At 29.3% G+C, this 15,826-nt stretch overlaps 1 protein-coding gene across 1 annotated transcript; it reads left to right on the forward strand.

Annotated features, from left to right (window-relative positions):
• Positions 1–9,530: 9,530 nt before the first annotated feature.
• Positions 9,531–11,364, forward strand: LOC107904622 (protein DETOXIFICATION 49). Its single transcript, XM_016831053.2, has one exon. It carries the CDS (start codon positions 9,602–9,604, stop codon positions 11,201–11,203), a length of 1,602 nt encoding a protein of 533 aa, XP_016686542.2. The 5' UTR covers positions 9,531–9,601; the 3' UTR covers positions 11,204–11,364.
• Positions 11,365–15,826: the final 4,462 nt, after the last annotated feature.

Below are 15,826 nucleotides of genomic sequence, written 5' to 3' on the forward strand. Positions count from 1 at the left end.
GTATTAATAGTTACTAACCCAACTATAAATAGTTAATACGAGCCTATTTATGTCGTATGTAATCGTTTGGATTTCGAGGTGTTCTTTAGTTACTCTATTATTTAATTTTATCATTTTTGGTCACTAGCTCATTAATGATGTCAACTTTAAACCTCGATATTTATATATTATGTGAACTTAATCTTAATTCTAAAAAATTGACCTTAACATTTACACATTGTGTAATTTTGTGTATTTTGGAGTCTTACTATTTTTTTACTCTTTCACTTAAAAAGCTAAAAAAAAATAATTTTATCAACTAAATTTGATAATAAAATATACTAAAAATAGAAACGTCCAACACTACAAGATAATAATTTTCATCTTTTCTCATTCTTTTAGAATTAATTCTCAATGTCACAAAAAAAAACTGCAAAAACAATACCAAATTACAAAATGAGTAAATGTTGAGGATTAATTTTTTTAGAGTCAAGACTAAATTGATAAAATAAATAAATATTGAAGGTTAATAATGCTATTATGGCAATTTAAAAAAATTTCGAGTTATCTTTTCTGTTAATAAATTATTTGAGTTCGTGTTCGCTCATTTAAATTGAATTAATTTATTTATGAAAATGAACATGTTTACGAACCTATAATGAATATGTTTGTAAATAAAAAAATTATTTACGAATAATAAACATATAAACCATAAACAAAATGGTTTCTTATATTTTAGATATCAAATAATTAAATATAAATATTAATAATTATATTATAAAAAATAAAAAAAGCACAGACAATAATATTATTAATGATATAATAATCGAATAAACATTTGTTGTGGTTGTGAAAGAGAAATAAATAAAGTAAATAAAAGACCTAAACCATAATTAATTATTGAAGTTAATCTCAGCATTGCATTGTAGAATATCATCAATTTTGTTTTCACCTTGAGTGAAATTAATCTCAACATCCATTTGACTCAAATTGAGGGCCTTGATTGATAAAATTGCTCCTTAGACTCTATCTAAATTAATCTCAACATCCCTCAAAATTGCTTAATATTTTTATTATCGATACAAATTAATTAAGTAATCATACATTTCACTAATCACCAATTAGAACCATGACTAGGAATACTTTTGACTTAGTTATTATTTATAAATTATAATGGATAATTTATTTTGGCATTTTTATATTTTTATACAAAATGAATTAAAATTTCTCTATTTGAATCTTATATAAAATTTTTCCATATTGGGGAAGTGTCATTTGGTGTAAGAAAATTGAATTAAAACTTCTGAACTACTTCTCAGTGCCACTGACCCACCCCTAGGGTTTAATGAAGGATGATTGGTCCCCTACCTCTTAATTTTCTCCTTATTAATATTAAAAAGTAGACATTTATCACACATTTGCTTGTTTTTTCCTCACAAATTTGAGGAGGAAGTGGCGACACAAGACTCAAACTTTGCTCTATAATGTTAACGACCATGAGTACTTGTATTTCTATTGTCGCTACTACCTACAAATATTACTATGTTTTTACGTACCTTTCATATATATTAATATTTTAAAAATAATTATTCTAAATTCTATCAGTGTGGAAACTATGTGCTCTTAACATAAAGCTCCGTTTAAATGTACCATATGTATGATTTGAAACTAATTAATGATAATACATGAAATAAACAGGATATTAAAATGAAAAGATAGATTAATTTGTGAGTAAAATGAAATTTAAACATATAAATACGTCGTATTAAGAATACTAATGTTGCGTTTACACATGTTTTAGTAGTAACTATTTCAATTGGTAATGTTTTTGCTTATATTGAAAATGTCTTATTCTTTACGAGAGTTTTTACTTATCTTTCTCATTTCAAGTTTTAATTTATATATACTAACTATTTCTTATTTCGTGTTTAACTATTGCAATACATAAGTAATAAATAAACTTTTTTCCTTATATTATTACACCAATAACCAAACGAGGCCTAAATGTATTACAATTGTTTATTACAGTATTGTCATCAATCTTTATTAGTGTCGAGTTGACTTGTAATATCAACTCAGTCAATAACATTATCAATATAGATATATAATTTATAGAAATAATATCGTATGCACAGTACAATTAAAATGTAAATAACATGAGTTCAAATTCTCATATCATTGAATAATATAATTTATTTTAATTACCGAATGATATTTTCACAGTATCTCTAACTCGTGACACTAACTCAGTCAGGAACTTAAATAAAAATATAGATTAATTTATGTATATAAAAACTATATACAAATATGAAATGAATAAGATTAAATAAATATAAAATGCTCGTCTTTTACAAATAAAATTCATCATTTAACAAATGCAAAATAAGGAAGGAAAAAAAGGACCATCCCATATATTAAACAACAAGATCATTTCAAAATATTCATTTTGAAGTCAAATATATTAAATAATTAAAATTAATTAGGGTTTGTTAGATAAAATCCCGCCAACTCAAATTTAATAAAATTAATATATATTTTAAATTTATTCAAAATACATGATTTAATTATATGGATATAAAATAAAATATTATACAAGGAATGCCAATTTTACGACTTAAAATATAACATTGTCGGCCATCTCACATTTAATAGACACATATAAATAACAATAAAGGCAATTTCCGACGAAATAATGCAGCTATCGAAAAATCTCGGTGCTATAATAACTTAAGGTTAAAACTCTGCAGTTTTGACAGATCAATTATATTGATAAGATTGGTCCTATAAACAGAAAATGAAAAAGGATGGTCCAATTATATTTACATATCTCTTAACCTAACCTATAACACAACCATTAAGATTTTGTTCCATCTTTTTAATTAATTTCACTTTGAAAATCTTCCATTATATCCTAACTTTCTTATAATTATAATTCTCATACTTTAATTTAATTTAGTTGTACATGTAACGTTTTGATTTTGATTTAAATGTATAAGTAAAACTTTAATTTCCTTTTTGTAAAAAAGAACCACCCTTAAGCGATTACATAAAACTTTAATTTTAATTCAGCCATAATTAAACATATGAATTTACTTTTATATTGGATAAAATTTAATTACATGTGTATGCAATATATAAACATAAAATAAAATTATATCAATAATTGTGTTCATAATTTGTGAGAATTGGATCAAATCAAAATTTAATGTATAAAATTGCACAAAATCAAAGTTCATGTATAAAATTACACATTAAACTAAAATTCAATATGAAAACCTTCCCTGAAATGAACTTTTAGTTGAAAAAATAGTTTTCAAATCAGTTTAAAATTGATGTATATGTATAAGTATAATCAAAATCAATCATTACAATGCACAAATAAATAGATTTATTATCCAAATACATCAGGATGGAAGGGGGACAAACATATGATGAGACTTAGACCAGAATAAATCCGAACTAAGAACTCGTATATGAATTTTATAAAATGAGACTCAAAATTGAGATCCGAAAGTTTCAATGGCCTAGACTTTTTTAAGGACTGAATTACTTGTCTAAGCTCAAAGTCCGACATGATATTTGAGAGGGTTTAAATCAAAATATTAGCTGTGAAATATGGGTTCGTGAAATAAAGTTAAGCTTGTTTAAAATATGGGTTGAACTTAGACGCTAACGCTCAAAGCCCCAAGCCTAACCTAACCCGAGTCGTTTTTATTATTATAATATTTTATTTTATTTTATTTTATTTATATATTATGTAAATTTTATCACGTGAAATTAAATCTATAATAATATATAACACTATAATATTAACATCAAAAAAATATGTTAAATTGTCTATATTTAAAATTCAAACAGTCAATCGAATTTAATCCTTTTGAGATTCGTTATTGCCACTCTTAACAACATTGTCTCCAATGTTTGAACTTTTTTTTATACAATGCCCACTTCTAATAATACATATTCAATAACCTCAGAAAAAATAAACTTAAGTATGCCCAAATCTACGTCCTCCTGGACTTGCCATACTAGTATCGATGTCAACTAAATAAAGATACAATTGACTTCAATGTTTGAACTTAAATTCTCTCACCGGTATTTCAATTTATTTTATCATTACATCTAACATTTATCAAATAATATTTTAATAAAATAAAGATTAAAACTATTCAAAAACAGTATTTATAGGAATTTAATGAAATTTAAAAACCCAAGAAAATGTCTTAGCTAAGAATTCATAGATGGCGAAAAGAAGCATAAGAATTGAAAGAGCCGCACATAGATAATAAAGAGATGTATACAATACTATCAAAATCGACCCACCAAACCAATAGTTTCTTTTTCTTGAAAATGGCTCATCATTACTTAATAGTCCCTTGCTTTCTCCATTCAAATCTAAGGACCCCATTCCCATAAAATATGTCCATCTCCTCATTTTGAATACCATACAAAATGAGGTGTTAAATTTATTTTATATAAGATGTAATTATCACATAAATAATGTCCATAATGTTTGGAAACTTTTTTTTCAACGAATTAAATCTAAGTTGTTCATGTAATATGTATACGTGTTTATCATATTTGAGCAAATATTTAGTACTCGAGCTAATAGATAAGATATTAATATTTTGAGAATTTAATTAGGATGTTTTAGTTAGCTACATAACTAACAACAAGGACAATTAGGTTTTTATGGGCCAAGTGGCCAACTTGGCTCAGCCATTTTGACCTTGGATTATGTTTAAAATTTTCAAATCATTTGAATTGGATAGATCAAATTAGTCCGAGCCTAATTTTATACTTAAATTTAATAAAATATAAAATAAAAAATAAAAAACACAATTAGAACAACTATTTTTTTAATCTCCAAATAATCTTCCAACATATACACATCACTCAAGATTTTATATACACCTTCGACCCCAAAAATTTAAGAAATTGTTGTTATGCTCTTTAAAATTTATAAAAGTTTTACACATGCCCCAAAATTTTGTAATTTCTCATTAAGCCTCTTAATATTTTTTTTGAATTTTTTTAGAAGTTCTTATTAAGCACCTCAAATTTTCTTTTGAAAATGTTTAATTAAAATTCCTATTAAGCCCTCTAAAAAATTGAAAATTTTAATTAAAATTTTTAATTTTTTGAAAAATTTAATTAGACCCACGAAACTTAACACCAAGATCCACTACATTGTGTAAACTTATGGTGTCTTAGTTTTAAACTTGTTCATGCATAGAAAATTATTTTCTATATAAAAAATCTTAAAAAAAAGCTCTTATAATAATGTAACTTATTTTTGTATTTTAATATATAAGAAAATTTAAAAGACAAAAACATTCTCTCATAGTAATATAATTTACTTTGTAAAAACAATAACTTTTAGTCATATTCCAATAGAATTTGTGCTCAATTGACTTATAATATTAATTCAATTGGAGTTTGATTAACTAACAATACCAATTCAATCACGGGTCTAAATAATAATAATATAAATATAAATTCTTACAGAAAATTTAAAATTTTATATCCATTTTTTGAAGCATATCCATCAACTATTCATAAAATATGAGTACGTTGATAATGTTATATTTTGAAGATGATAGGTTTAGATTTGATATATATGATTTCTTGATACAATGCAAGTTCAAATTTAAACCCTAAAACCCTATACCCACAGCTAGTAAATTCACGGATTAAACCCTAAACTTGAAGACAAATAACTAACACCAACTAATGGGCTTACTGCTCATTATGAGCTTTAGGCTAGGCTTTTTCTAAAAACGGGGGCCTTACTATAATTTCAGCAATGGGCAATGGGCAATGGGCAATGGGTGTGATTATTAGGACCCTGTCTATAGCTATGTTGATACAGTGATTGAAACTTCATGCCCGACCTCCAACTAGTTTAAACCGACGTTTTACAATGCAAATACTGAAGTTGGTAGCTGATGCATATTATTAGATACTTTTCTTCACCTTGAGAAAAAAAAATAGCCATCTTTATCATTCAATTAGGTGAAGTTAATATCTGGCCAACTTTCTTCCATATCATAGCTTTTTTGGTGAAGAAAAAAAATGGATGCTTTTCTTCAACATACAGACAAAACACCTACAAGAAGACCCGACCAGTTTGCATGCATGGTCTTAATCAGTGGGTAAGCCACCTTATGAAGAAGATGGGATTATTGCGACCTAATTATTCTTTGTAAGAAAAAAGAATTCAAAATTTTGGTTGTGCATGCGTGCTAATATTATTGTTCAAAGTCGTATTGAAGACTTGTTCAAAACCAAAATGGTGTTGGATTATTGACTTTTTCTGTATCATTGTAAATTAGGGCAGCCGTTTCGTTTGGATTGATTTCCCATCACAACCATATCTCGTCCTTTTATAACTGAAGCTTTATTATTATTATTTTCTGAAGTTTTAACGGTGCTGGTTTTTTTAAATACTTCTATTAATTCAATTAACACCCCTACATGCATCCCTATTTTCACTTCTAATTATATAATTTTTCTTTAGGGATCTTTCCAGAGATTTTTAACTCATTTGAAACAAGTATATAAATTGTTGTCTATTTAGGGTCCTTTAATCCCTCAACACCACGATAGCTCTTGATTATTTTAGGAGCTTGAATACTTGAAGAAACAATACATTGGATGCCGAAGAAGATCGAGTATATAGGCGTGCATGGTTACTAGTATTACTTGAACTGAATTGAATTGATCGATTGGATCGGTTTAATTGAGAATCTACCAATGTAGCGCCTTGGAATTGGGGGTTGAATCGACCTTTGAATAGGGGTAGACAATGGCCATGGTCCTAAGAATAAAACAATATTTTATATTCTACCTTCGTCCTTGCTCTAAACAAATCGCTCGGAATTGGTAAAAACTGTAAAACTAGGATAAACAATTGACAATTGAACCAATCTTATAATTTTGTAACTATTTATTTAATTATTGTTATCCCTTGTCAAACCGATCAAACCCCTATTCTTTACAACATATAAGGCACTTGTGGCGTAAGAATCCTACTACTAGGACTATACCTAGTGGGAACTTGTCTCTCTTTGAGCATTTGAACTTCCAATAACAACGTATGAAGACAAAACTTCAAATTGAGAATTTACAAAACGTGTTAAATAGTTTAAATGAATGGTATTTTGTATACTTTTCTTATAAGAATCGAAAACCGTAATTGTATAATTATTAAATACAACAAAAGCTTCCAAGGGATCCACCGAAAGGTGGAAGACCCCCTAGCCACAAAATTAGAGTCCTCCGAAAAATGGTGGTGGGACTCCAATTAAAAAGAGTTGGTTATTTTAATGCCTTGGACTCAGTCTAAAGGTATCAAATAAATGGGAACTCAAACTTCTTTTATTTCTGGAGAATCAAGTAAGGTATCAATTATCAAACTTTAAACATTTGTATAGTTTTCTATCTTTCCATTTCCATAAATTTCCACACGTTTTCAATCACTAGGGGCGTTTACTCCCTCTCTCTACTTTACTTTTTGTGTCCAAATTAAAAGGTTATAGATGTCAATGGCTAAAATCTTGAGAAATTTTCATTGAGTTCCTCTTTTTTTTTTTTGAAATTTTTATTTGGGTCCTTTAATTTTTTTTAAATTCTCATTAAATCCCTTAAAGGTTTTTAGTTTTAAAGTTTTTAATCAGGCCTCAAATTTGTTTTCGATATTTTACTTGAATTCCTCAAACCTTAATGGTGAGATCCACTATTGGATTTTCTTAATTCGATGACAAGATTCACCACTGAATTTCCTAATTTGTGTTTAAACACAAAGTTTTTTTGGTCAACAATCAAAAGTAGCAAATATTTGAAGTTCTATATTCACATCTTATGATTCTTAGTTCAAACCTTTACAATGATATCCCCTCCTCAAATTGTAGTGCTAATATTGGTTAAAAAAGAGGATAAAATAACATTTAGTTTTTGAATTTGGTAACTTTTTTCACTTTAGTCCCTAACTTATTTTGGTCCACATTCATCTCAAAATTTGATATTTTTCTCAATTTGCTCCCTAAACTTGGTTTTTGTGAAGGAATGATGGCGTGGCACTAGCACATTATCATCTGATTTTTTTTTTGAAAAGTAATAATTTTATAATTTCTTTATTATTTTTAATAATTTTAATTTTTTTTGTATTTTTTAGATTTGATATATTGTTTTTTTAACTTTTAGGTGATGATGTCACAAAATCTCAGAGTGCCACATCCTTACTCCTTAATGGAATTCAAGTTCAATAATCGAATTGGAAAAAGTTGCCGGGTCCTGAAAGAACTAAAAAAAAGTTCAAAAACCAAATTGAAAAATGTTATCAAGTTCAGGGATAATTCAAAAACACATGATAAGAAAAAAGAATAGAAAAATTAGATTGAAGGCCACAAAAGGAGCCGCCAAAACGATGGGCTTAGGACTCATGCCATATTTGGGAAGGGGCCTAAAATGAACATACATTGCAAAACACATATAGCTCTCTCTATAGACCAAACCCACTCATCTATGGAACCATCATTGTTTAACCACCAAACAATGTTCCATGGTCTTCACGGAGATATTTGTAGTGACTTCATTTCAATCAAAACTCCCCAACAGAAAGCTTTAGGTTAAATTCTATCATTAGTCACTCAACTTTACGAAAGTTGTGGATTTAATCTATATATTTTAATTTGGTCATTTTTAGTCCCTGTACATTTCAAGTTTTAAAATTTCAATCCTCCCCAAACAATATTAAATTCATTAAGTTAAATTTTGTTATTTCCAAAATCTGATGCAGAAAATATATTATCATGATATGTGTAATACCACGTCAGGTTGTTATTTCTACATTACTCACTAAATTTTAAAATTCAAAAAATAAATAGACTAAAATTAACCAATTTGAAAAGTACAATGACTAAAAAATTGATTGAATTAAAGTACATTAACTAAATCCATGAATTTTGCATAGTATAGGGCTAACAATAGAATTTAACCCAAGGTTTACTTGACTTTTGTAAAGCACCAAACACTTGAGACACAACAATCCCAAATGGGGTTTCAAGTTACCAACAAAAGCAACAACAAAACTGAACTAAATGCTTCCTTTTCCTTATTTAGAAAGGGTTAAAGGGTTACAGAGAGTACCAATGATCTTAGAAATAAAATTGGTACAAGTTTGTTACCTCTTACGGCAAGTGTACACACTTTCAATAGACGGTCTTCGTAGGCCTTATTTTTTTGACCTTTTCATCACTAAATTCGTGTGTTAAAGTTTGACCCCAAAGACATCCCACGATAACACTTTTGACTCATTAGATTTCAAATGCTAATTGAAAATTTGGGTTAAAGCCCTTTAATCTCGAATCATTTTATATTTCTTTTTTTGGCTCCTTTGCATTGGCACAAGACGACATATAGAAGCTTACAAAAAAGAAAATAAAAGAAAAGAAAAGAAAAGTGGGTTAGTCTTATGGCTTAGTAAAATGCGTGTGAAGTTGATAAGAGTCATCCCCCTCCCCATCAAAACCCACTATAAAAACCCTTGTAATCCCCCACTTTCTTCAATTCCACCTCCCAAAACTCTCTATTCTCGTTTCTAATACAAATAAGAAAAGAGATGTGTCAATTTACATCCTCTAATGACACTTGCACTTGCAATCCAAACGTGCCTTACCTTCTCCCTATCAAAGCCAACAAAGGGTCCAACATGTACCCATCGTTTACCCCTAAAAGCCCAATATGGAACCAAGACGAAAAGCTTGAAAGGGCCATGCCTTCTGTGTCTCTTGCAATCGAGGAAGCCATTTCCATAGCTAAGATAGCTCTTCCCATGATACTAACGGGGCTCGTGTTATATTCCCGCTCGTTGATCTCCATGCTCTTCCTCGGTCAACTCGGTGAACTTGCTTTAGCTGGTGGTTCACTTGCCATTGGCTTTGCCAATATCACCGGTTACTCTATCCTTTCGGGTCTTGCCATGGGAATGGAATCCATTTGTGGACAAGCTTTTGGTGCTCGAAAGTATACCCTTCTTGGCATCACGTTGCAAAGAACGGTGCTATTGCTTTTAGTTACCTCTTTACCCATTTCTCTTCTATGGATAAACATGAAGAAAATACTCACACTTTGTGGCCAAGATGAAGCTATAGCCATTGAAGCACAATCATATCTTATTTACTCCATCCTTGATCTCTTAGCTCAATCCCTTTTACACCCATTGAGAATCTATCTAAGGACCCAATCCATAACTTTACCTCTAACATGTTGTGCCATTTTATCAATTCTTCTCCACGTACCAATAAATTACCTTCTCGTATACCCTCTCAAATTAGGAACCAAAGGTGTTGCTCTTAGTGGTGTATGGACCAACTTCAACCTTGTAGCCTCATTGATAATCTATATCCTTTACTTCAAAGTTCATAAAAAGACATGGGGAGGGTTTTCAATGGAGTGCTTTAAAGAATGGAAATCCCTATTGAATTTAGCCATTCCAAGTTGCATTTCAGTCTGCCTTGAATGGTGGTGGTACGAGATCATGATCCTTCTATGTGGGTTGTTGTTAAACCCCAAAGCCACCGTTGCTTCAATGGGCATTTTGATTCAAACAACAGCCTTGATCTACATATTCCCATCTTCACTAAGCTTCAGTGTATCAACAAGGGTAGGGAACGAACTCGGTGCTAACCAACCCAAAAGAGCTAAACTCGCCGCCTTTGTAGGCCTTCATTGTGGCTTCATGTTGGGGTTTTCAGCACTTGTATTTGCCGTAACAGTTAGGAAAATATGGGCTACTATGTTCTCCGCCGATAAAGAGATCATAGCATTAACCTCCCTCGTTTTGCCGATAATCGGTTTATGCGAGCTCGGGAACTGCCCACAAACCACAGGCTGTGGTGTGTTACGAGGCACTGCCAGGCCCAAAGTAGGAGCCAACATAAACCTCGGTTGCTTCTACCTTGTTGGCATGCCGGTTGCAATATGGCTAGCTTTCTTTGCTGGGTTTGATTTCAAGGGACTATGGCTCGGACTAATGGCTGCACAAGGCTCATGTGTGTTGACCATGATGGTGGTCTTGGTTAGAACAGATTGGGATTTGGAAGCTGCAAAGGCTAAACAACTGACCGGAACAGTACTGGTTGTCGATGACAGTGACAAAGCAGAATTCAAGGAGGAATCTATTTCTTTATTAAGTGATTCAAATCATTATTGCCTCGTTTAGTTAACCATTTTTATCCCCCTTTTTGTCACCTGTACTGTATATCTTAAGAAGGTAAAGGGAGGGAACAAAAGGAGTTATTCAAAGTTTGTTTTCTTTTTTAATTCAATTGTATAAAAAGAATATCATTAACTATATGAATATTATAAAACCATTATGTCAAAAAAAAATTCTCACATCATTAAATTATTATTATTTTTAGTAAATTTATATTTTAATTATTTAATTTCAAAATGTTACAAAAATGATCACCAAACTATTTGAAAGTTTTTATTTTGAAGTTGAGTTACCAAACATAAATTTTTGAACAGTTTAGTGACCTTAGGTGCAGTTTACCCTAGGGGTGTAAATGAGACATTAATACTCACAAGTTATTTGTGTTCTACTCGAAAAAATTGAATTAGATTGGATAAATATCGAACCAAATTCAAGCTTAATAATACTTTATTTAACCGGCTTGCAAGCCTTATCGAGTTTTTCATATTTTAATATTACGTTATTACCCCTAATATATATTATTAACCTTAAGCTTAATTATTGAGTCAAGTTCAAACTCGAGTACAACAATTGATAAATGAGTTTAATCAAACTTGAGTAGCTTGATTATATCTCGAGCGAAATTTAAACTTAAAAATAGTTATTCGATAGAGTTCAAACCAAATATTAAATTTCAAATTTTGAGTCGAGCTCAAACTCAAACTTAGTAGTACTCGAATTCAGGTCAGTTATACCCTAATTTACCCTATATATTTTTTAATGTACTTTTATTTGTAGTATTGTGTGGACATAGTTTAGGTCCTTTGAATGTATTGCAAAAGGATGAACCAAAAACTAATAATTAATGGTTTTGGTTGAATGAATTTGAAACGCATGAAGAGACGCAGTGTTCCTTGAGTTAACTGCATGATGCAGGAGCAGAGACACGGTCCAATGAGGCATGATTCATGTAAAGCTTAAAAGGACTAATTTGAAGCAATTTTTTTACTATTATTTTGGTATACTCACTTAACTCCCTGTTAAAAGAATAAAACACTTTCACATCCTCTTAGCTAATATTTTAAAAAAAAAATTGAACCAAAGCTAGTGGCATGAAACTAGTATTAATTTCTTTTTGGATAATTTAATTGTTGGCTTAATGTATGAATTTGACACTTTTTTCTAAAAATAGTATTTAGATTATTTTTTGTTTAAAATTATATACTTTTAGCGTTTTAGAGTTCATTTGATGAAAATTTATAATTAGTTAATAATATTAACAATTAATTTTTATGAAACCAACTCTCAAATTTGAATTTAACATTAAAAACTAATATTTTTATTTTTAAATACTAAAATATATAATTTTTTTTCAACTATAAGTACCAAATTGGATAAAAATAAGATAGATACGAAAAAAGTGTAAAACTTGAATAATATATTGAAGCAGAATCTTTGGGGTGATAAGTAAAGGAACATATTCAGATGAAGGGTGGCAGTGGCACCACTTGCAGAATCCTTTTGTAATGGAAGTCAATCGAACTTATCAGAGTGATGCTCTCATGAGTTGGAATGTTATACAAAAAAATCCCCATTTAAATAAAGCTACGTTTTCTTTTGGATAAATATTAAAATTATCAATAATTTTTTATTTAATATATATATTAATTTTAATTTTGTGGAATTTTATATATGAAATTTTAATTTAATTCAATTTTCATAAATTATTAATAATATTATCAAATTAGTACTATTTTATGTTGATATATTATACACACAAATAATTATATTAATCTAATATTAAAATAAATAAATATAATTAAATTAAAATCAAAATTTTATATCACTAACGTATCATATGCATTTTATACCTCTATAAACTATAAGAGAACTAAATGCATATATATACAAAATGGCAGTGAGTCAAGGAGACAAGACCGCCAAAACTGTTGGGTTGAGAGAGACCAAACCTGGTTTGGGATAATTGTTGGGTATACATTAGTATAAACCGTTTGAGAAATAGTGATGTTTGGATAATGTGGCCGTAATTCCGTGTCAACTTAAATGTATAACTTTTTGCTCTCTTTCTCGGCCTCGGGGATCTCATTCTTTCTTCTTAATCATCTCTTTCAGGGAACAAATTCTTTTATCCTCACCTTAAAATAATGCATCTGGAACTTTTTTCCTGCAATTTATCAAGGTTTATGCCTTTTTTGGGATCGCAAACCATGCGAATTTTATATAATACACTTCACTCGTCATCGTCATTGGATTAGAGTTACGACGATTAACAAAATAAATCCAAAGTTTATCTTTAAACAATCATTAATATGCTTTCAGTCAATAATCATGTTACTCATATAAAAATAGGGTTTAAATTAAAGTTTTATAACTCTAAAATCAATTTGAAAACAAGCCGAGATTAATTCAAAACAAAACAAAAAATAGGGGTCACACGGTTGTTCTTTTTATTTAAAAGTCCATCCATTTTAAATGTAAAAAATTGGCATGGTTGATGAAATACCATACAGTTGATATGCAAATACTAATTTTTAATGGTAAAAATGAATAATTTTTAATAAAATGATCGATTGACTCTTTGTTTAATATACAATGATTAATTTATTCATTTTTTAATAGAAAGACAAAATACGATCCGGCTCTTAATCCAAGAATTTTATAATATTTTTACCTAATAAGTTATAATTTGAAATCTCTTAAAAAAAATTATAATCCAATTTTAACCATTAAAATAATTTACATTACGATCCTTGTTAATATATTTTTTTATAGCATCATTGATTCAATCCTAAACCTAGAGTCTAGTTTCATTGTTCAATGCACGTCGTAGCTTGATAGGGTTACACATAATATAACATAACTAAAATCAATGGAATAAAATCTAGCATATATGTAAAGATAAAAAAGATTTATTTGGTTGTCATCAATTAATTAAAGATTAAAACATTAATTAATTAAGGCGACATATGTGACGTCCCACAGATTTAAAGGACAGTTATAAATCTGGTAAATAGAGAATAAAAATTTCCAAGGTACAGATACGTTCTTCATTACTAGATATTGTTTTTCTCTTTTAGATGTGAGGCCACGAATCTGCTGACTCCTCTTTTCTTCTGCTCTTTTCATTGTACAATGTTTCCTTTGTGTGCCATGACTATACTGCCCAAATTCCCACTGTTCTACTACATCCCTTTTCCTTTTAATACACTACTTTTATTAAATTTTTTATTACAATAAAACGTTTCTTTCTATTAAAAAATTTATTATTTTTATTGTTAAAAATTTATATAATTGACGAAATAATGTTCGAAGACCACTATTTATAAATACAAATGGATGTAATTTTAAGTTAATGTTTAGACAACTTATACCCCTACCGAGGAGGAGGGGGTAGGCAGGGCCATCCTCATATGTGGTTTGATAAAATTGGATTTTTGGTTGTTCAAAAATAATATACTTAAACTTTGGTCGAATGTAAATTTTGATTTTGTATAAAATTATACAAGATTTTTTTTATTTGATTTAATTTTCACAAATTATTGACAATATTATCGAATTAGCACGTTGATATATTACATACACAAACAATTATATTAATCTAGTATAAAAATAAATGTATGTATTTATTTCTTTAAATTTATACAATTGATCAAAATCAAAGTTTTATATATATAATTGCATCAAATCAAAGTCCATGTATAAATTTTATATTTATGCCTATGTTAACTTAATGGTTAAAAATTTTATAAGCCAATCTTGATCACCCTAATATAAAAAAAAAGGGATAAATACTAAAATTATATATGAACTTTGATACAATTTACAAGTACACCAAATTAAAATTAATATATAACCTCGGAAACTATATGAAAATTGATGTATAATTTAATATTTATCCATAAGAAAATTTGTTTTAACTTTTGCCCCGCGATACCCCTATCCCTTGTCAATATATATAAAAACCAATGAGTAAATTATAAATTCCAAAATGCTTCCATGAAATTAGCAACCAAGTTGTGTGTGCTGTGCCCCATAGTTATTCGTTTCATCAAAATAGAACCCTGTAAGTGGTGTAAGATCCACATATTGGACATAAAAAAAGAGTAGCCAAACAAAAAATATTCTTTTCTACCTTTTCAACTGTTGAAAAGCAAAAAAGGCTGCCATTATTTATCTCTCTATATAAATAAATAAGATGGGGTGACATTATCTTAACACTATTGAGGGCGATAACTACAAATAAATCCCTGATCCGATGATGCATTGCTTCCATTCAAAGCACCACTTTAGAGGTTGAATTTCCAGAAAAAAAAGAAAACAAAGGGTCATTTTCAGAGAATGGAGCACCGCCCAGTAAAAAGAATATTGTATAGAGAGATAAAGGAATAATAGTAGGGGGGGGGATAATGGCGACAGCAGAGACGGTGGCGCCCTTTTATGGAGACAAAGGCGAGGATGGGTATTTGGCAAACCCGGGAACGTTGGCATGGCTCCATCATCTTGCATTTGCGAGACACCTTTGGCTGCTCACTGGGCTACGAATCCGTGTCAACTTTGAACTCCCCCCCTTAAAAGTAGGGATCACTTTATTTATATATTTCAAAAAGTTACTAATAACGATGAAGAATA

Source organism: Gossypium hirsutum, chromosome D11 (genome assembly GCF_007990345.1).
Source record: "Gossypium hirsutum isolate 1008001.06 chromosome D11, Gossypium_hirsutum_v2.1, whole genome shotgun sequence".
NCBI classification, from domain to species: Eukaryota; Viridiplantae; Streptophyta; class Magnoliopsida; order Malvales; family Malvaceae; genus Gossypium; species Gossypium hirsutum.

What these genes read in the sequence shown, in the direction of transcription:
- LOC107904622 (XM_016831053.2), top strand. Translation starts at nt 9,602, where the DNA reads ATGTGTCAATTTACATCCTCTAATGACACTTGCACTTGCAATCCAAAC.